General features: G+C 49.1%; 1 protein-coding gene across 1 annotated transcript in view; it reads left to right on the top strand.

Moving 5' to 3' along the window:
* The window catches only part of ALK (ALK receptor tyrosine kinase), a 786,987-nt gene that overhangs the window by 698,033 nt on the left and 68,596 nt on the right, over positions 1-20,358 (top strand). The window contains exons 10-11 of the mRNA XM_043468949.1: positions 11,552-11,646; positions 11,818-11,946. Of these exons, the coding sequence (XP_043324884.1) occupies positions 11,552-11,646; positions 11,818-11,946 (224 nt within the window). The remainder of the gene's footprint in view (positions 1-11,551; positions 11,647-11,817; positions 11,947-20,358) is intronic.

Raw genomic sequence — 20,358 nt, 5'->3', positions numbered from 1 at the left:
CAGAGAAAGGAATGGTAACCCACTCCAGTATTCTTGCCTAGAGAATTCCATCCAGACCCCTGGCAGACTATAGTCTATGGGGTCACAAAGAGCTGGACACAACTGAGTGACTGAGCATGCACACACAAGCCCATCAAGCTCAAGGCTTTTCACAAGTGACTTGCCCTTGCTATCCTTAACTTCCCAGAGGGAGGAGGAACTAGCATCTTAGAGCGCTAGACCCCACTCCTTAAAGCCCATTCTGCCTCCCCCAGCTTGTCCCTCGTCCTGCAGTGTTACAGATGGGCAGGGAGAAGCCTGCAGCCAGCCTAGGGCTAACTTTATCCTGCACCCCACCCCCAGGGGCGGTTAGTCGTTGACCCAACCATGTTGGGTGCCTTGAACACACTTGGGTAACTAGGCTTGTGTTACATGATATGATAGTTGGAGTAACACTACCCAGAGTAACATTAAACCTCCAATCCTTGGGCTGTACAAAAAGAAACATATTTCTTACTCATGTGAAAGCAAAAATGAATGTGCCAGTTGGCAAGTAGCCTGCCATCTGGTCATTCAAAGATCCAGCCTCTTTCTCTCTGTGGATCCATCCTTTTCTCCAGTTTTGACTCCTTTGCCTTCAGACAGCCAATGAGGAAAGAGCACTGAAGGATCCTTGCATAGGAAGATTTTTATGAGTCATCACATCAGCTCACTTTCCATTGGCTACAACCCAGTAACCTAGCCATCACTAACTGCATGTAACAGATGCTGGGGTATATAGAAAAAAGGGAAATAGGTTTGATGAAAAAATATGTGTGTGTGTTGTGTGATGGGTTAAACCAAGGAATAGAGCCTCCATCTTTGGCATCTATCAGACTGTCATTCAAGAAGACTGATTCCTTATGTAGCCACTCTGAGCATTGATCAGTCTTCTCCAAGAACCTTCATAATTCAAGGCTGAAATCAATTCCAGGATCTAAGGTGCATGCATGCATGCATGCTAAGTCATTTCAGTCATGCCCAACTCATTGCAATCCTGTGGACTGTAGCCTGCCAAGCTTCTCTGTCCATGGGATCCTCCAGGCAAGAATACTGGAGTGGGTTGCCATGCCTTTCTCCTCTGTTCTAAGGTATGAATGTTGTATTCCCCAAATTTTATGATGTAGCAAAACCTCACTTTCTCACTTTTAGGGAGAATTTCTCTCAGCAAAATATTCCTTCTAAAAATTAATTAATTAATTAACTAATTAAGCAAATAAATAGGAAAAGTATCTTGAAAAGACTTTAGCAGGACATTTTAGGACAGTGGTTTCCAAAATTGGCTGAACATTATACTTACCTAGGAAACTGGCTTTAATGCAGTCTTGGATCCAATGCACAGAGATTCTGATTCAGCAATCACAAACTGGACCCAAGAATATTTTTTTTTAAGTTTCCTAAGAAATTAAGAGAGGGTCAACCACATGTGGAAAGTCACTGGCATAAAATGTCAGATCCAGCTGTCTTATGGACAAGAGAGGGAATCAAGTGACTGGAGAAGTATCACTGGCTGTCACCTTGTCAGCAATTATGTACTAAACCTCCATCGAGCACAGAGGATGGAAAGGGGTGTATGATTCAGCCTCTTGCTGGGTCACAGGAGCTGCATGTGGGGGACATGGAGCATACCCACTGAGAGGCCAGCAGCAACACTCAGAGCATTGTGCTGGGTCTGACAGAGCGTGGCCGGTCTTCAGGCGGCTCAGTGACCTCCACGTGTCAGGGGAGCCATTATGGAGAAAATGGGCTTATTATATATATGCTGGACCTTGAGGACAATTTAGGTCTTAGGGAAATGGGAAAGGGACAAGGGTATTCCAGAGATGACCATCAGGATAAGCAGAGGCTTAGAGTCAGGAATGTTTTATGCAGGTTCAAGAATACTCAAGAGGATTCTATGTTGGAGAATCCTGAGCAATCTCCTTGGAGAGGGTGGATAGGAGGTCAAGTGTTTTGGACACCAGGCTGTGGGATACAGAGAGCCACTGGACACAGAGATAAAATGGAGGATGGGAAACCAGAGTGTGGGGACTGTTGGAGGCTCTTTCGAGGGACCAGATGTGAACTGCTCTGATCAGAGTGAAGCTTAGAGGAGGAGCTGGAGAAGGAGAGACCCCTTCTGCCACTGCCTACCAAATGGCACCTTCAACCAGGACAGGCTTGGGTCAGGCAGAAGAGTGGGAGAGTGTGGCTGAGATCCTAGCAATGCAGTGTGCAGCCAGGCATTGATACATACAAATCAAACGTTCTTTGCAACAGTGGGAGGATCTGGCCTTGTTTCTTTCTCAGAAAACATCCCAGATCATTGAAGCAAGGAGTAGATTAGCAATTCCAAGCTCTAAATCCTATTTCTAACACTGATTTACTGTGACATTTGAAAAAAGTTGTTGCTTTTGATTGCTAAATTTCCACAACCAAGAGTGCAGAGCAGTGAGATAGATCCGGCCTATGAGCCTGGTTTAAGAAGTAATCACTCAAAACAGCAGTAAGTGAACCGCTTTAGAATAACAGGATGTTCCGATCTGCTCAAGATTTTCTTGGTAACATCCACAGCTTGGTTTACAAGTCAACAGAGGCATATGTTTTTCATAACTTAGTGCCTCTGAAAACACAGCCATGTATTCTCAGTCCCTTCTCTCCCCAGGAACAAAGTCTGGAATTGAGGAGATACCTGAGCTGCTGATATTTGAAGCAAAGCAGCTAAACTTCTACCCTCACCCTACTCCTGAATGATTCTCCTATCCCCAGCTCTATCATTCTTTTCTAGGCACTCAGTTCTTCAAAGTCTTTCTTGATTCCTCTCACTGCCCAGATTTGATGTTTTCTCAGATTGTGAAGGCTGTAGTTCTGTTGGGGGCAGAACCAGTAAGGACTTTAGAAATCCCATGGTCAGTGAATAATATGAATTAAAAACCTGTCCGTATTCCTTGAGATCAAGATCCATGTCTTTTGCACCACTATACTCCCAGCTCTAGACACAGTGCCTGACTCATAGGAGGTGCTCAAATAATCTTTGTTTGAAGGCAGAGGGGGAGACATATAATTTGTAATACTTCTCGAGGAGGTACAGATTTTTAATAGAAAATAATATAAACAAGGAACAATGAACTAGACTCTCCCATACTAAAGAAAGGCGTCCACTGTGAAAATACTATTCTCCAAGCTAGGCTTCAACAGTACATGAACCAAGAACTTCCAGATGTTCAAGCTGGATTTAGAAAAGGCAGAGGAACCAGAGATAAATTGCCAACATTCGTTGGCATAGAAAAAGCAAGAGAATTTCAGAAAAAAACATCTACTTCTGCTTCATTGACTATGCCAAAGCCTTTGACTGTGTGGATCACAGCAAGCTGTGGAAAATTCTGAAAGCGATAGGAATACCAGACTACCTTACCTGCCTCCTGAGAAATCTTTATGCAGGTCAAGAAGCAGCAGTTAGAACCAGACATGGAACAATGGACTGGTTCCAAATTGGGCAAACAGTATGTCAAGGCTGTATATTGTCACCTTGCTTATTTAACTTACATGCAGACTACATCATGTGAAATGCCGGATTGGATGAAGCACAGGCTGGAATCAAGATTGCAGGGAGAAATATCAATAACCTCAGATATGCAGATGACACTGCCCTTATAGAAGAAAGTGAAAAGGAACTAAAGAGCCTCCTGATGAAAGTTAAGAGGAGAGTGAGAAAAAAAATGACCGAAAATTCAACATTCAAAAAACTAAGATCATGGCATCCAGTCCCATCACTTCATAGCAAATAGATGGGGAAACATTGGAAACAGTGACAGACTTTATTTTGGGGGACTCCAAAATCACTGCAGATGGTGACTAGCCATGAAATTAAAAGATGTTTGCTCCTTGAAAGAAAAGCTATGATCAACCTAGACAGCATATTAAAATGCAGAGACATTGCTTTACCGACAAAGATCTGTACAGTCAAAGCTCTGGTTTTTCCAGTAGTCATGTACAGATAGGAGAGTTGAACCATAAAGAAAGCTGAGCACCAAAGAATTAATGCTTTTGAACTTGGTGTTAAAGAAGACTCTTGAAAGTCCCTTGGACTGCAAGGAGATCCAACCAGTCCATCCTAGAGGAAATCAGTCCTGAATGTTCATTGGAAGGACTCATGCTGAAGCTGAAGCTCCAATCCTTTGGCCACCTGATGTGAAGAACTGACTCATTGGAAAAGACCCTGATGCTGGGAGGGATTGGGGGCAGGAGGAGAAGGGGATGACAGAGGATGAGATGGTTGGATGGCATCACTGACTCAATGGACATGAGTTTGAGTAAGCTCCGGGAGTTGGTGATGGACAGGGAGTCCTGGCATGCTGCAGTTCATGAGGTTGCAAAGAGTCGGACATGACTGAGCAGCTGAACTGATGAAAATACTCACATTATATACATTTAAAAAAAAACGAGATAGCACCTGAGAAGTTTCAGTGACTTCCCTGGGGTCCCAACAAGTATACAACCCATTCTTCATGTCACTCTACCTTTTGAAACTCAACCTCCCCAAGCAGAGAAGGCCACTTATTCACTCTCATGAAGATATTTGTGTCAGGTGAAGGGAGCCAGCGACCACCCTTCCCCTGGATCTCCTCTCTATGCGGGGGGGGGGGGTGCGGGCTGCCACCATCTCTGGCACCATCATCTAAGGCCTCAAGCCACAGGCCACACAGAAGCAGGAGTGGAAGATGAGGTCTGTGTTGGAAATGCCTATGTGTCCTGAGAAAGGTGAAGCAGGTATCCCAGTATTTCTGAAATGAGAAGGTATGGGTGGTTTCCAGCTCTGGACGGCCCTCCAAGCCCCCAGTGGCTCCAAGGGGCTGGTTGTACTTCACCAGTAGTATGAAGGACCTATGTGCGTACTCAGTTGTTCAGTCATGTCTGACTCTTTGCCACCCCATGGACTGTAGTCTGCCAGGCTTCTCTGTATATGGGATTTTCTAGGCAAGAATACTGGAGTGGGTTGCCATTTCCTACTTCAGGGATCTTCCCAACCCAGGGATTGAACCTACATCTCCTTCATTGGGAGGCAGATTCTTGACCATTTCACCACCTGGGAAGCCCAGTATGGAGGACATGAGAGGATACATGAGATTAATGAATTTCAATGGTTCTGCAAGGGATGGCAAAAAAAAAGTGATCTGGGAAGCAAGAGGCCCGAATTCCCACCTTCCCTCAGCTACTGTATCCCTGTGTGACCTGGCAAGTCAGACGATGCTCCTGGAGGTCCCTGCCCGTCCTTCATAAGCTCTCTTCTTATGCTGGCATCCCAGAGATAATCTAGCCTCAGTAACTCAGAAGGGGACATCCAGCCCAAGAAGCTGGCTCTCTCTCAAGTGTACATGCTCTCTCTCTATCTCTCCCTCCCTCTCTCCCTGGGAAAATGCATTAATTCTCCTTCCTTGGGACACATGACACCCTCAAGCTCTGGGGCAGGTATTTTTGTGCATTTTGTGTATTTTGGCCCTCCCTCAATGGGCCAGGGCTCCAGGAAGCAAGATCTCCCTTTCAGCTTTCCTCCTGAAAGCCTGGGGCCCAGAGGGAACTCAATATATAGGATCCAAAATGAGAGAGTGAAAGAGCAAACTGGGAACCTGCTAGCGCAGGGTTTCTCCCCGCTCTGTGGTCTGGCAGAATATCCTTGTTCCTTTCTGATGGGTGACATGCCAGAGCAAATGTGGGAACCAGACTCGTAAGTGTCGGCCTCCAAAATGAACAGAGACAGCCAGCACCTGGAAGGCTGGGACAGAGAACGTTGAAGAGCAAGCGATTCTCCACGCTTGTGCGGCTGGACTGAAAATTCATTTCCTCTCCTATTCCACCCCAAAGGGCTCCCTCACAGAAGCTAGATTCACTGTGAAAGAGCTCTGTGGCCCTTATTAGCCCTGGAATTACTCTGTATTGACTCTCCCCCGCCCCAACACTGTTCTTAGTTTCATTTTGCCCGGAGAGGAGAGCAAGTCAGGAGGTGGTAAATTAACTCTGTGAGTGGGACCTCGAGGGGAAGAGGGGTCTCCCAGTGATGACTCTGTCCTTGAATGTCCAGCCCTCCCCTACTCTCCTGTGCCAGAGCCAAAGATTCCTAGCATCAGGACAAAAGAACCCAGCCCTAGCCACACTGATCCCAGCCAGGGCTGATTCCAGGGCCCCAAGGCTGGCCATCAGCCCCTCCTCTTCCAGCGGTAACTGAAGTCAATTACACAGATAATAGGATGGGTGCAGAGGGCTTTGTCATCACATACATTATTCTAATAGAAATGCATACAGTGGCCCGAGCTTTGTGACAGTCCATTTTAGAAGACTTTTGCCGAGCAAATCAAGTGCACAGTGAGAAACCGGAGAAAGCATTTTTCCTCAGCAGCATCTCCCCTTCCTATCCTAAGCAGACAGAGCCCAGATGAGCCCCAGCTGCGGAGAGGGAGGTGGAGCGCTCTGCCTTCCAAGCACAGTAAGTGCTCTACCGAGGAATCCAAGACGCTGTGCCATCCATTAAACGCCTGTTACCCAGCCCGGCCATTCTTTCTAGTCTCCCTGCAAAGCCTCCCTATTCCCTCAGTCCGCATTCAGACACACACCTTTTTGTCAGCTACTTAGAATCATTAAGGGAACTTAATTAGGTTTCTCAGTCCCTCAGGCTGGCAGGGTGGCAAATAAGGCATTATATCCACTGTCCATTAACAGTCTGATGCCTGAGTGGGATTGTGCGTTTTCTGAGCTGTGCGTGAGTTGCCTGCGCATCACCCAGGCAGAGATCGGCCCCATGCGTCTGAGAGGCAACCAGTACCAAGGCCACCCCTCTAAACCTGGCCCTCTGCCCCAGCGGCCACCTCCCAGAAACCCCCAATCCCCAGGTCAGTTTTCAACAGGCCTCTCTGTAAAGCTGAGTAAGATGGAGTCAGGGGATGTGTTCTTTATGCACAGCCAGGCTCCAACTAAGATCTCTAGCCAAGCGTGTTTTAGCAACAAGCTCCAAACGCCACTGGCTGGAAAAAAATGGAAAAAGGCAGCATCACCCAGGCCATCAAAAGTGTCTTCTTTGGAGAAAGAGAAAGAGCTGAGCAGGTTTGAACCACGGAGGGGCAAGGAATGAGGTCCCCACTGCGGAGGACTGGACAGAGGGTCTCAACTGCCATGTTCTGAAACGGCACAGCTCGGTAAAGAAGCTGGACGAGCACCAGGGAGCTGGCTCTTCCTTCTCCCTGCCCAGGGTGCCTGTGGAGAGGTAGAGCAAGGCTCGGCCAGCCATGAGCTTCTGCTTCCTTTCCCCACAAAGAGCAAAGGCTTTGGGGCAGCAGAGTGACCTGTGCATGTGTTAGAACCACCCGGCCCCTGCCATCTGGGCAGTAATGTGGCGTGGACCTTGTTCACCTCAGACCCAGAGCAGGCTGCCTAGTATGTGCAAAACCCAAGACCCAAGATCTTGGCTGGCTCTGTAAAGTGATTTAGGGTCTGTACTTTGGGGGAGCTCAATAGTGAAGAGTAGTTAGACCAGAAAGACTCTGAGAGCCTTGAGGACTCCCACCATCTCCAGAAAGGAGAGCAAGCAGAGCCAGGAGTAAACTCTTCTTCACTTGTTGTTGTTCAATTACTAAGTTGTGTCCAATTCTTTGTGACCCCCTGGACTGCAGCAATCCAGGCTTCCCTGTCCTTCACTATTTCCCGGAGTTTGCTCAAACTAGTGTCCATTGAGTCAGTGATGCCATCCAACCATCTCATCCTCTGTTGTCCCCTTCTCCTCCTGCCTTCAATTTTTCCCGGCATCAGGGTCAGTCAGCTCTTCGCACCAGGTGGCCAAAGTATTGGAGCTTCAGCAGCAGTCCTTCCAATGAACAATCAGAGTTGATTTCCTTTAGGATTGACTGGTTTGATCTCCTTGCTGTCTGAGTGACTCTCAAGAGTCTTCTTCAGCAAAAACACACAATTCGATGCCATCCAAAGTAGAGAAGCCTGAATCTGGGTGGCCCTGATGGCCACCTGGTCTCTTGGCCAGTGCCCCCACCAGCAGGAAGCTCCCAGGGTCTTCCGTCCTGTCCTGCCCCATCACCAGCATCCTCAGACCCCTTTTCCAGACTGTCTTGCTTCACCCCTGCCCTCCTCTGCTTCCTAGCGTGGCCCACCTTTGTCCCACCTGTCCCTTCCCTGCAGTTTCTAGAGTCTGGAGCGTTGGGGAAGAACTGGCAGCATGGCCTCCTGGGTGGACAGAGGCAGCATCACATGTTTACATCTGATTCGGCATCTGATTGAGTCTTCTCTGATTGTTATGAGTGTTCCTGACTCAAAATATGTGCAATTCCCAGTGTCAATCAAACTCTTTTAAACAGCAGCTGCCACTGCCGTTGCCTTGCGGAACACTTTAGAAACTCTTCTATTTAGAAACCATTCGAGCACCAGCTTGCATCCTGCCATCCATGCTAAGAGGCCCAGGGGCTGGTTGAGAACTTTGCAGCTCTCAATTGCTCAGTCATAAGAAAGAAGGCAGGAGGGGGCAGGGAGAGCAGAGGGGCAGGAGAAGACGTGCATTTAGGGCAAGGGCTCAATTAGGGGTAACAGGGATTATGGCCGTCACCCCCACGCTCCACAGGTACCGAATGTCACTTACTTGCTGGGGCACCCCAGGCCCTCCTGGCAGGTACTCCCATGATGCCGCTCGGCAGTGAAACCAGTGCCTGACCTGGCCCCTTGGCCTCTGGGGGTCAGACTAGGAGATGACGGCCAGAGTGGAAAATTGGAAAGGTGGACGGAGGACCCCTTCCCCACTGCTGTGCAGGAGCATCGGGCAGCTTGGCCTCCCTGCTCTTCCACCTGGGAGCAGGAGTCTTTCCGGTCATCCTCTCCAAGTAGACCTAAGTACCTGTTTTCCTGCTGCCTCGGAGCTGTGTCTCCTTCATCTCTGAAACTGCAAGACCGCGCTATTAGAGCACTTGCTTGTCCCTTGAGAATCCTGGGTCTGGCTGTGTCTGAGGTTTACACAGGCTCCAGTCCAGAGTCCATCTATACACCATGTCCTCTGGGGAGATCCAGGGAAACCATAGCTCTGACCTCGCCAAGACTCTTGGAGAAACCCGATGCAGGTGTGTGAGACCTACGGGCCTCTCACTGTCTTGTCCTCCTTCCACACCCCTCACACTGGAGCTCGCGGGTCCCTCTCCCACTCTGACCCACCCCCCAGTCCAGCTCCTCTCCTGGAGATGCCCTCCCCTCACTGCTCTCCATCCCCATGTCCATGTCTTTGAGTCCTTTCCTTCCTTCAGAACCAACCTGAAGACTACCTCCTCTGTGATGTGCTTGCATCCCCCCAACCTGGTGGAATGCCTCCTTCCTCTGAGCTCTCAGAGCATCTTACCTGCACCTCTTGTGTGGCATTCACCTCCTTCTAACTGATTCTCCACCCTTGGTCTCTCCACTGGTCAAGAGGCAATTTGAAGGCAGCATTCCTATCTGATTTCTTTTAGAATCCCTTAGAGATCTAAAGTAGGATCCAGTGGATAGACATGAGAGGTGTATGTGAATGAAAATCCTTTCAGTAGATGCTTTTCAAGGTCATAATGAAAGATGCCTCTCAGGGGCAAGTGCCAGGTACCAACAGCTGACCAGACAGGTCAGGTGGGTTCATGTGTTGCCCACACCTCATGCACAGTCATCCAGCCCAGGTGTCCCAGAACAGGCTTTGGGGATCCTCCACTGGGCATGCATCTTTCCACACTCAGCCAACCACCAACCCTCTTCACATATCTGTCCTAATGGGGCTTGTGACCCCATCATGGGCAGTGTGGCCTGAGGGCACTGTAGGGTTGGCCATGAGTATAACAGACTCAGTCGTTTCTTCTCTTTAGAACTGACCAGATTGAGACCCTCTAGGTGTAACTTTCAAATGAGGACTGTTTGTGAGTGAGCAGATTTCACCTGACAGGTGAAGGCATAGATGGAGTTACTGTGCACAAATGCATATTTAGATAAAAGTTTGCCTTTGATTTCAAGTCTTTCTCCCACCAGAGACAGTAATTCTTCTCTGACCCCAGCGTCTAACCCTTCTGCGTGTGGAGCAGAGGTCATCTGCTCATGGGGACAATGGGGGCTTCTACCCCTGTGGCCGTTCACTCACTGACTGACTACTCTGCTTTAACTCTCTATAGATTTGCCTGTTTTAAATGTTTCATATAAATGGAAAAATGTATGTGAATAGGGTCATGAGGTCTTTAATTACTGTCTGGCTTCTTTAACTTAGTATAAAGTTTTTGAGATCCGTCTATTTTGTAGCCTTTAACTATGTGGATGTGCTCAGTCACTCCAGTCGAGTCCAACTCTTTGAGATTCCATGTACTGTAACCCACCAGGCTCTTCTGCCCATGGATTTCTCCAGGCAAGAATACCGGAGTGAGTTGCCATGCCCTCTTCCAGGGGATCTTCCTGACTCAGGGATTGAACCCTTGTCTTCTGCATCTCCTGCATTGCAGGCAGATTCTCTACAACGGAGCCACCGAGGAAGCCCCATCTAGAACTACACCCATTCCTTTTTATCAGGGATAGTATTCCACGGTATGTGGTTCATCCAGTCACCAACTGATGGACACTAGTTGTCTCTCTTGATATTTTAACATCCACACCAGAGGCTGTGCATGTTTCTGCAGGTCCTCTAGGGCTGACTTTCTGAAAGGTGGGAGAGTTTTTAAGTTCTGAGGAAATTCAGTTTACAGCAGGTCAGGCCTGGTTGACTGAAGTCTTCCAGAGGCATGACTTCCCAGGAAATAAATGAATGAAAGATATTTTCCATTTACCAGACTCTAAAGCCTCCCCTGGCCACAGTCCCAGGATCTGACCCTCCAAGGCTGTGAAAGAGATGGAAAGAAGCAGTATCTCATGGGTTTACTGTTAACACTTCTAGTCCACTCTTACAAACTTCTAGTCCACTACTGCTTACAAACACCCCCAAAGATCATAGTCAAATCACTTAATATTTAGCAATCAGTCAGGCACTGCACAGACCAACCCCAATCATCTCTGATACTGAACAAGCCCCAGGTTTCTCGAGACCCCACTCTGTGTGAGGAGTTAACCCTTCAGTTGCTGGATAATGAGGAATCCAGGGGAGGCAGGAGCAGATCAGGCTACCTGAGGTAATCAACAAATGCAGGACACATGGGGAACAGATGCCCTTCTCAGTGGGCACAGAAGCATCTCAGTAGCTTAATAATGGCTTCAGCTCTGCCTGTGAGTACCAAAAGATATGGAGCCCAGCCCTTCTGTCCACCCTGTCCACACAGAAAACACAAACAGTCTCCGCAGACTCTCGGGGAGTTCTGGTCTCAGGCCCCAAAGCCCACATTTCATTAACCTGCAGAGCAGTCCCTCAGAGAAGGAAGTGCTCTGTGCTGGAAAAGTAGGGAGATGCTGACAGCTCCCCCTCACCACCTCCCTGGGATTAGGTGAGCTGGGTCTTCACAATTAGATTGGGCAGGATGTTGAATCCTAAGATGCGACACACCCCCGTCATCCCTCACACATTTTCTTGACATACATACAGGTTCTGGCTACAGATTGTTGCGTGGTGGGGACAAGGATCCAGAGCCACGGTGGCCTTTGACAATATCTCCGTCAGCCTGGACTGCTACCTCACCAGTGAGTGCTCCCTGTCCCTTGCACTTGTCCCCCAGCCCAGACTATCCCAGCCTCACTGTCCCTCCTCAACCCAAGCCCTGGTCTCTCCCACCTTCCCTGGGGCATACTCCTCCCTGTCCCTTAAACCAAACCTCCCTTAACTCAGCCCGTGGGCTCTTCTCTACTCTATAGTCAGCGGGGAGGACAAGATGCCACAGAACACAGCACCCAAGTCAAGAAATCTGTTTGAGAGAAACCTGAACAATGAGCTGAAACCCTGGGTGAACCCATCGAAAGAAACCCCCATCTTTGACCCTACAGGTAAGAGTTCAACTCACATATCTGAGTGAAGTAATTTTTTGTGGCAAAAAGTAGAAAAAATATATATGCTGTGATTGGGGTGGGGAGCTGTGTTTAAAGAATAAAATGGTCAACCTTTAGGAAGAACATCACCTACACCCTGGTTAGTGAGCTTCAAGAAGAAGCTGTCTCTCTGGGAAAATAGAGCTTCTGGGATTTGTGCAAAGGAGCAACTGTCCTCCATGCCAGGGAAATACCCAGGCTCCAACACAAAAGGGAGAAGCAAGCTGGTATCCTTTTCTCAACTCAGTCCTTCGAAACCACTCCACACTTACTGAATAAAGCAAACCTTCCATTGATTTCTCCTCATAAAGAGGGCTGGACCCAAGGTCAAGGATATCTGTTGCACAAAGGCAGACTAGCTCGTCAATGGTGAAACCCCCAAAGCTTCAGGTTCAATGAATTTCCCCAAAGCTCAGCTCCCCTTTGAAGCTGTTCAATTCAGCCTCCCATGGGCTGGAAGACCTCTTGTGGGCCCTTGCTGCTTCAAACACAGGGGTCTTCAGCATCTGACCCTAAACCATGGATGTGACTTCTCAGCTGTTCTGTACCAGGAGGAAGTCTCTTGGAATGAGTCTCCAAACCCAGTACGAGGTTGGTCGGTGATTATTAGATCTGTGAGCCCAGCCCCAGAGAAGTTGATGCAGGCCACCCAGCCCAACACTAGCAGGTCGAGGGGATCACCCAGGGTAGGGCTGTTACATGGAGGTGTGAGGCTCCATCCAGCATGAGTAACTCGAAGAGACAGGGGTACAGCCACAGTCCACCCATCCTCTTTTTCCTGTAAAAGGTAATACTATATTAAGATAGCAAGAGATAAATGATAGTCTCTAATTTCTACTTTTAATGTGAAATCTTTGTTGAGTGCAAAGTACAGAAAAAGAAAGTAAAGGTTATTTCTTTTCACTAAATTCATTGACCCTCAACTTATTAAACAAATATTAGCTTTGCTATGTCTTTGAAGAAAGAAACCCTTTCATTTCCTCCCCCTAAAATGCTGTCCCAGGATTAACTCTCATCCCTTTCAGGTCCCACCAGATCTAATCCAGCCACCAAACCAGAGGAAAGAGTTTATTGCTTTTCCCATCACCTTCCCCCTTTCCTCCCTTCACCTGAGCTAGAACCTCAAAAAATCTTGTCTTTTTTTCATGCAACAGGGAACCTGGTCTCCTAAACCATAATCTCTACTTCCCCCTCTGCCCTCTGGTTTGCAAAAAACATCTAACATGATGGGGGCAGCTTTCTATTAATCGTTCAACACCCTCCCCACCCCCCATCCCAGTGACTCACCTCCATAGCCTTTGGTTAACCACTGCCTCCCTGCGATAAATATAGGACATATCCAGCGAACACAACTGCAAGCCCCACTTCTCATCACCACCAGCCCTGATTACATAGCAGGGGCTCCAGAAACACTTATCGATTGACTGTGGGCGATTGATGCTTGAGCACAGTCCTCCAAAGTCTGCAGCGGCTTCCTCGCAGTCATCCACCCTGCCTGACTCCCAGGTTTATTACCATGTAACTCCCACTGGCCCTAAAAGGCTGATCAATAAGGGTCTGCCCAGTGGCCACTCAGACTAATGAAATCTCACAGTGGCTCGAAAGTGGCAGTGCCCCACCACCACCTCCAAATAAAATTAGGAGAAAGTGGATGCCTGAGAGGGTGGAGATGCCCAGGGCTGGGACACAGCCTTCCTCAGCTGCCTGACCCCAGCCTCAGGGCAGGAGTGTCAACAAGTGTCTGTGGGTCAGTGTTCTATCTCTAGACCCCTTCCAGAGTGACCCCAACTCAAAAGGAAGAGGATGCTGAGGCAAACACGTTCCCAAGCAGCCTTAGTACCCTCCTCAGGCAGGTTTTAGAGAACCGAACAGAGCCTATACTTCCCCAGGAGCCCACATCAGGGAGTAGTTCAGGTGAGTGAGGAGCTGAGGTGGGCTCCTGACACCTCTTCCCAGCTGTGTTCCTGTAGCAGGAGGCATCTCCCCATCTGATGGGCCTGCCAGGGTGAGGGTGTCTGTCTTCATCTGGAGGATTAATGAGGGGAGAGGGAGCAGGGCCTCCTTTTCCCACCTTCTGCACGACAAGGTCCACTGAGCCCTTTGGAGTGGAACTTAGCCAGGACCCAGCTTCATGGTCAGGGAGAACAGGCCACCCCCTGGGTTCATGCACAGGCCCACCCTCTTGGCTTTCATCTAACACCCTCACCACAGTTCTCCTCTGTGGGGAGTCCAGACCCAGGTCAGGAGCTCAGAGAGCTCACAGTCTAGAAGAGAAGAGCACAAGGGGACAAATGCTGGGAAGATTTGTGGAGCTCAAGGTGCCCACAGCAAGAGAAGTGGTGACGGGAGAGGGACCTGGAGGGGGAAGTACAGGCGGCTCCTTGAGAGGCCAAGGTCAGGACCACAGCCACTCAGTGATAATCACCCAGCAAACGTTTGCCTGGCACCTCCCATGGCCCTGGGGCTGTGCAGCTCCAACAGCGAAGAGGGGAACCAGTTCTGGAACTTCCGGTCCCTGGAGAGAGGGCAGCCAGTGAACCCACAAGTCACGGTCTGCAACGTGAAGCTTGTCAATTGAAAAAAATGCACAATGTTTTATTTGGAGCAACATGAGGACTGTAGCCTGGGAGACAGCATTTCAGATAGCTCTGAGGAGCTACGCTGAAGAGGCAGAGGGAAAGGTCAGTGTATATGTGATTTTGGTGAAAGGGGATACATGCAATTGGGCACACATTTTTGTAGAAGGTCACTGCTAGGCTTGTGAAGGTTACTGGTAGTCACAAGGAGTAGATGTCACCATGAAAGATTTTAGTGCTTTTTTTAGATGTGATGAAATGCAAGAATTGGGCTCATAAAATCTTCTCCTGAAAATACCTAACTATCTGATGGCTTGTCCTGCCACTTTTTCCAGAGCACAGAGTGTCTCATTCTTGATCTCCACCCTGAACTCCTTTCAGGGACTGTTAAAGGTCAGCAGTTGCAGCAACTAGTGATGTGATCCTTGTAGAGGTACATGGCAAGTGCCAATTTATAGATGACAAGCTTAACCTAACTCAGAGTTTCTACCCAGGGAGGGACTCTGGAGAGAAAGTAGGGGCTGAGGCTGGAGAGAAAGGAAAGGAAAGAATGATCAGTGAGTGTGCTTGCCCCTGGGCTGGGGGAGCTCTCGTACACTGACTCCTCTAGCCCTCACTCTGGCCCAGGGCCCGCTGCTGCTGTTAGCACTGCAGGGATAAGGGAGGTGATGGGGAGGAACATAAACGTTCCACACAGCTGGTGGGAAAATGAGCCAGGATGTGGCCCTGAAGTCTGCATCCTTCAGCCAACTGAACTACTTCAGGTATCCAATTCCCTCTCAGAGATCAATGCTCTACATGGAAAAGAGCTGGGAGAGCGTCCCAGACAAGAGGCCCTCTTTGATCAGTAAACAAAGCAGCTCCCAGCCATCCCTGTAAAGGACAGAGGAGGCTGGATAATAAGATTTTCTCCCCAAAGTTCAGCGCTGTCAGTTTCTGCTCGACTGGAACAGAGGTGGCTGGTGGCATTTCAACTCTCCTTCTGGCAGGCATTAGAGCAGCTCCTGGAAACGCAAAGGCCAGTCGGGTCTTCCAAAAACCATCACTCACAAAGCTCCCGAATTTCTAAACACTCCTCACATCCCCCAAGCCAGCCCTTCCCTCTGACGAGGGCCTGACCCTTTGGGTCTGGGGGTTTCCTCTCCCCCAGCCCATGGGGCAGAGCTGAGCCACTGGAGCATCCGGGCAGGAAAGAGCCTGTCCAGGTGCTTCACAGAACCTTCTCGGAAGCTTCTGAGTCACTTCAGCTAATCAGATGAAGAAACTTGGAGATAAAATGGGGCAAGTATTAAGGCTGGGAAATTACATTTATCAGATCTGCACATACAATTACACTATCCAAATGGTTGGGATAATGCAATCATGGGTGCAGAGCTCTTCTCTCCCTCTCCCTCTCTCTGCCTGCTCCCCACCCAGCAGTAATGAACATTAGGGGTGAGGAGGTGCAGGCAGGCTCTGTCACCTTCTCTCTCTCTCTAAAAGCCCAGGTAAGGACAGGCAGGATCCCCACCCGGCCCCCACCCCAGGTCTGAGGACCCTGCCTCAGCTTTCTAATCTCTCTCATCTTCTCCTGTGAGCTTACATGTTGTGTCAGAGGCAGGATGGAATCATCTCAGTTTAAATGAGAACCAGCCCAACCCACAAGTATTCATAACTTGCAGAATCCTGGCTTCAAGCCAAAGTCTTGCCTCTGAGTTGGCTGGTGACAGTTGGTTTACTGTTTTCTGAGTACACATCTCTTGCCAAAGGTGGTGGGGGGAGGGATGGCAATTTAAAAAGAGTGGAAAAGACCACTGGCCCAGGAGTCAGAACCCCCAGCTGGCCTCCACTTGCTGGCCTCCACTGTGCTCTTGGGGCAGGGCTCACCTCTCCTTGGCCTTCCGTCCCCTCATCTGATGGCTGATGCCTGTCAGCAAAGCCCCAAGTAACAGCTGGTGTTTGCGGGGCCAACACAAACACAAAGGCTAAAAAGCTGCTGCATTTCAAAGTCAAGGTTAAAGTAGACTGTCTCCAGGCCCCTTGTCATCCCCAGCTCTGTGGTTCTATGGGCTGAAGGGACAGAGTATATAAGTGAACCAGAGCTCACTAACCCATGGCACTGCTAACGTGCCCAGAAGTGAGGGTGACAGACTGTCCACACACACGCTCCTATGACTCAAGAACAGATGCCAATTCCAATGAGAAAGTTTTATGTGTTTCACATAAATTGATTGGGTCTATTTCTGCTAAACGCATTATCCATTCGCCACAGAACAACTATTAGAGTTAATAGAATTTGTAGCTAGAGCCATTATGCTCCAAGCAAGCCCTTCTGGGGATGACAGCATTATTGGAAGGCAGGCTTCACAGGGCCCGCCTCCCTCACTCAGAACTGTCTTCTTACTCACCTGGGGGTCTTTGTTTCCATCAGAGCCTTCCACACCCCAGCCCTGCAGGCCCAGTAAAGAACAAGTATCTAATCCGGTTCCAGAAAATCCCGTTGTCTTGTCACCTGTGGACCCTGCCGACAACCTCGTGCCAACCTGCAGGCAGAGACGGAGCTGGGACCCCTGTGTTAACTGCAGCTCTTTACCGTGTGCCAGTTTTGAAGGCAGGAGGCCCCCAGAGACCTGGGAGGGAGGCAACAAGTAAGGGTAGAAGCCCACTCACTCCAGGGGGACCCCGGATTAGATTCCTGGCCTCATTGCATCATTAATGGAAAATAACCAGTGACCATCTAGGAGTGCACGAATGTAGAAGTGAGCGGGTCAGCTGTCGGGGACCTAGATCCAGCCCAGGGTTTCTCCAGGTGTGTTCTCATGTTATCTGTTTCATTCACCTGGCAGGGTGAGAGGGGACCTACGAGTGCTCCTGGTTAAAATGCAGATTCCTGGGCCCGGCAGATCTGTAAAATCACCATGTCTGAGGATGAGAGGGCAAACTCTGCCTTTTTAACAAACTCAGAAGGAAATCCTGGTTTAAAGCAGAGTTTAGGAGCCCCAGACCACAGCCTGACATCCTCGATACAGATGGGCGTGGACCTGGAGACGGAGAGGAGGTGGGCTCAGAGCCACACAGCCCGCTCTGAGGGTTTAGTTCTCAGACAGCAAAGGCCTTGTCTCCTGTGTCTCCTCTTCACACAGAAATAATAACCACGATCTCTGAGCACCACCGGGTGCAGGAAGTACGTAGGACTCTTTCATATACATTATCTCATTTGCTTGTATGATAATATTATCCCCCACTGACAGTTGAGGAGCATGATGTCCACAAAGAAGGAGTAACTTGCCCTAAGTTATACCAGCTGTGTGAAAGGCTAAAGAATGTTTCTTTAAAACACATGAAAAATAAAGTTTCCTAAGCCAGATAACATTCAGAAGGGCAAAGTTTCCTTAAAGAAACCTTAAAAAGAATCCCACTGTTGAGTGGGTTTTCTGGAGGAATCTCTCTTCTCTGAAACACCCTGAACTGAAAATGTCAGTTTTTGTTTAAACAGAACCTAGAGGTATCTTCACTAACATTCAAAACAGTGCAGCAGGCGTACAAGGCACTCCCGCACGTGTAAGATAGCTGATCATTGCAGCTAATTGGCATCTTTCCGTGCACCCCGGCCTTCATGGGTGCACATGAAAGGCACTTCTATCGGCACTCATTCAGTTGGGGGGAACACCTCTTTAAGAGTTGGGCAGATTCTGTAGACATAATCCTTGGAACCCTTCGGTCACTGGCCGTCTCCCTGCTCAGCTGGCCTGCTGTTAAACCATGTGCTGTGAGTTCTCTCGTTCACTAATTTTAGATTATCACCTATTTATAGCCAGCGTGCTGTGATGACGCAGGAAGCACAAGCCCTAACAAGACCCATGGGTCCCAGTCACTGCAGCAGCTTCGGCGCCCTTCCTGTTAGGCTGTCATGCTTCATTTGGGCACAGGCTCCCTTCCCCGGGAGCCAGCATGGCCATGCTCCGGGGAGGCAGGTGGCGTGGAACTGACTCGGGACTCATGATCCCTGCTACTCAAGTCCCTCTCAGAGCAGTCAGCATCCCCAGGAGGTGGCTGACACCAAGGCCCAGGAGCTGCTTGGTGGCTGAGGGAGAGGCAGCACTTCCGCAGGGACCTGGTGATGGTGGAGGGAGGCACTAAAGCCTGGATGAGAGGCTGAGCTCCCTCCCTGGGCAGCAGAGTCTCATGGGTTTGCAAGTGCCCCCTTTCCTCTGCACACCTGTGTTTCCAGCTACTAAGAACACTTGGGATCACTTATATGATCCTTACAGCCTCTCCCCTCACCCAGTCCCCCAGGATAGATATCACCATTCGGGTCCCAACTCTACCACTTACTCAAAACCATTTCCTTCTCCTTCCTGTGCCTTTGTTTCCTCACATTAAAAAATGGAGCTTATGTTCTTCAGGTTTCCATCGCACAGGTCTGATGAAAGGTTCACATGAGTGAATCGGTGTCAAGGGCTTAGAGAGGCGCTTGGCCCAAAGTGCACTGCATGAGCCGTGCATTCTAAATGAGCCATGCCCATTCGAAAACTCAGGAGACATAATCAGAAGGGTTATGCCGCCTGCCCTAGCAGTCAACTGCAGAGCCAGGGTTCCCACTAAGTCAGCTCGCCCCAAAGTTGTCAGCTTCCATGCCCATTAGGAACAATCCCAAACACCACCCAGCTGCTGACCATGGTCAGGGAGATGCTCCTGCTACGTCCAGATTGGCTTTATCCATCTTCTTTCCACTCGGAGATGCAACTGAGTGTTCAATAGAGAAGACATCATTGCTTTCTAATGTGTTCACAGAGCCCTGAATCTCAGTCCCAGGAAAAAAAACAAAAGTCACACGAAGCCGAGTTTAATTTAACAAGTCTGTATTGGTGCCTGCTCTGTATCAAGCCCTGTGCTAGATGCCTCGGGGCCTGCAGCTGGGAACAATCCAAAGTGCCCCTCATGGAAAATACAGCACCCAGAGCTGGGCCCACATAAACCTGACAGGAAGCCAGTGCTACCCCAACACAGGGATCCCTTTCCAGCATCCCTTTCTGAGCACAGCTAATAATCAGACTTGTCCCCCAAGCCCCGGCTCTGACTTCACCCTGCCCTGTGGTGCAAAGGTCTCTATCCAAGATTGGAGCATTGCCAATTATGCTGAACTGAGCATCATTTTTAAAGAGAAATCCAGTGTCCGTTGAGAAAGCAACAAATCAGTAGTGGACTTCATAACTTCCCGATAACCTTCCGACCCTGGGCCCCACTGGAAAAATAGTGCAGCAGCATCCAGCTCTGACAGACTCAACAACGCCTCGGGAACCTCCAGGCCAATGTGATGTGCTGGTTGGCATTATAGCAAAGCTGCAGACAAAATGCCTTCACACCATGCCACGGCCCTTTTAGCAACAGAGAGGACCCATTGCCTTTCCCTCTCTTCTTGGCTGGCCTGAGAAAACATGTTGTTTTTTCCCATTTGTTTCAGTGAAAGGTTACATAAATGGTAGACAATAAATGATTCGGGAACTCCGATCCCAGCACGTCTTAGTATCGTTTAGCTCCAAGACCAGCAGGATGCAAAGGCCCCTCCATCAGTGCAGGTGCATTAAGCACTTGTTATTTGGGAAGTCCACTTTTAATTATCATCCTTCCCTCAGACTTGCTGGTTCTGCCTGCAAAACAACCCCACGTCCCCTCAGAGCCTATTCAGCTCTTTGCTTTTCGCAGCAAAGCTTCAGTGATCCTAGACAGAAAGACTTTTTTTTAAATTTGCTTGGGCACAGAACTGGACAGAGAAACTATGATAAGAATGATGGCTGAAATGCTAATGCTAGGT

The sequence above is a fragment of the Cervus canadensis genome, chromosome 5 (assembly GCF_019320065.1).
Source record: "Cervus canadensis isolate Bull #8, Minnesota chromosome 5, ASM1932006v1, whole genome shotgun sequence".
NCBI classification, from domain to species: domain Eukaryota; kingdom Metazoa; phylum Chordata; class Mammalia; order Artiodactyla; family Cervidae; genus Cervus; species Cervus canadensis.
The sequence above is the reverse complement of the archived record's forward strand: the minus strand, read 5'-3'. Positions and strand labels throughout refer to the sequence as shown.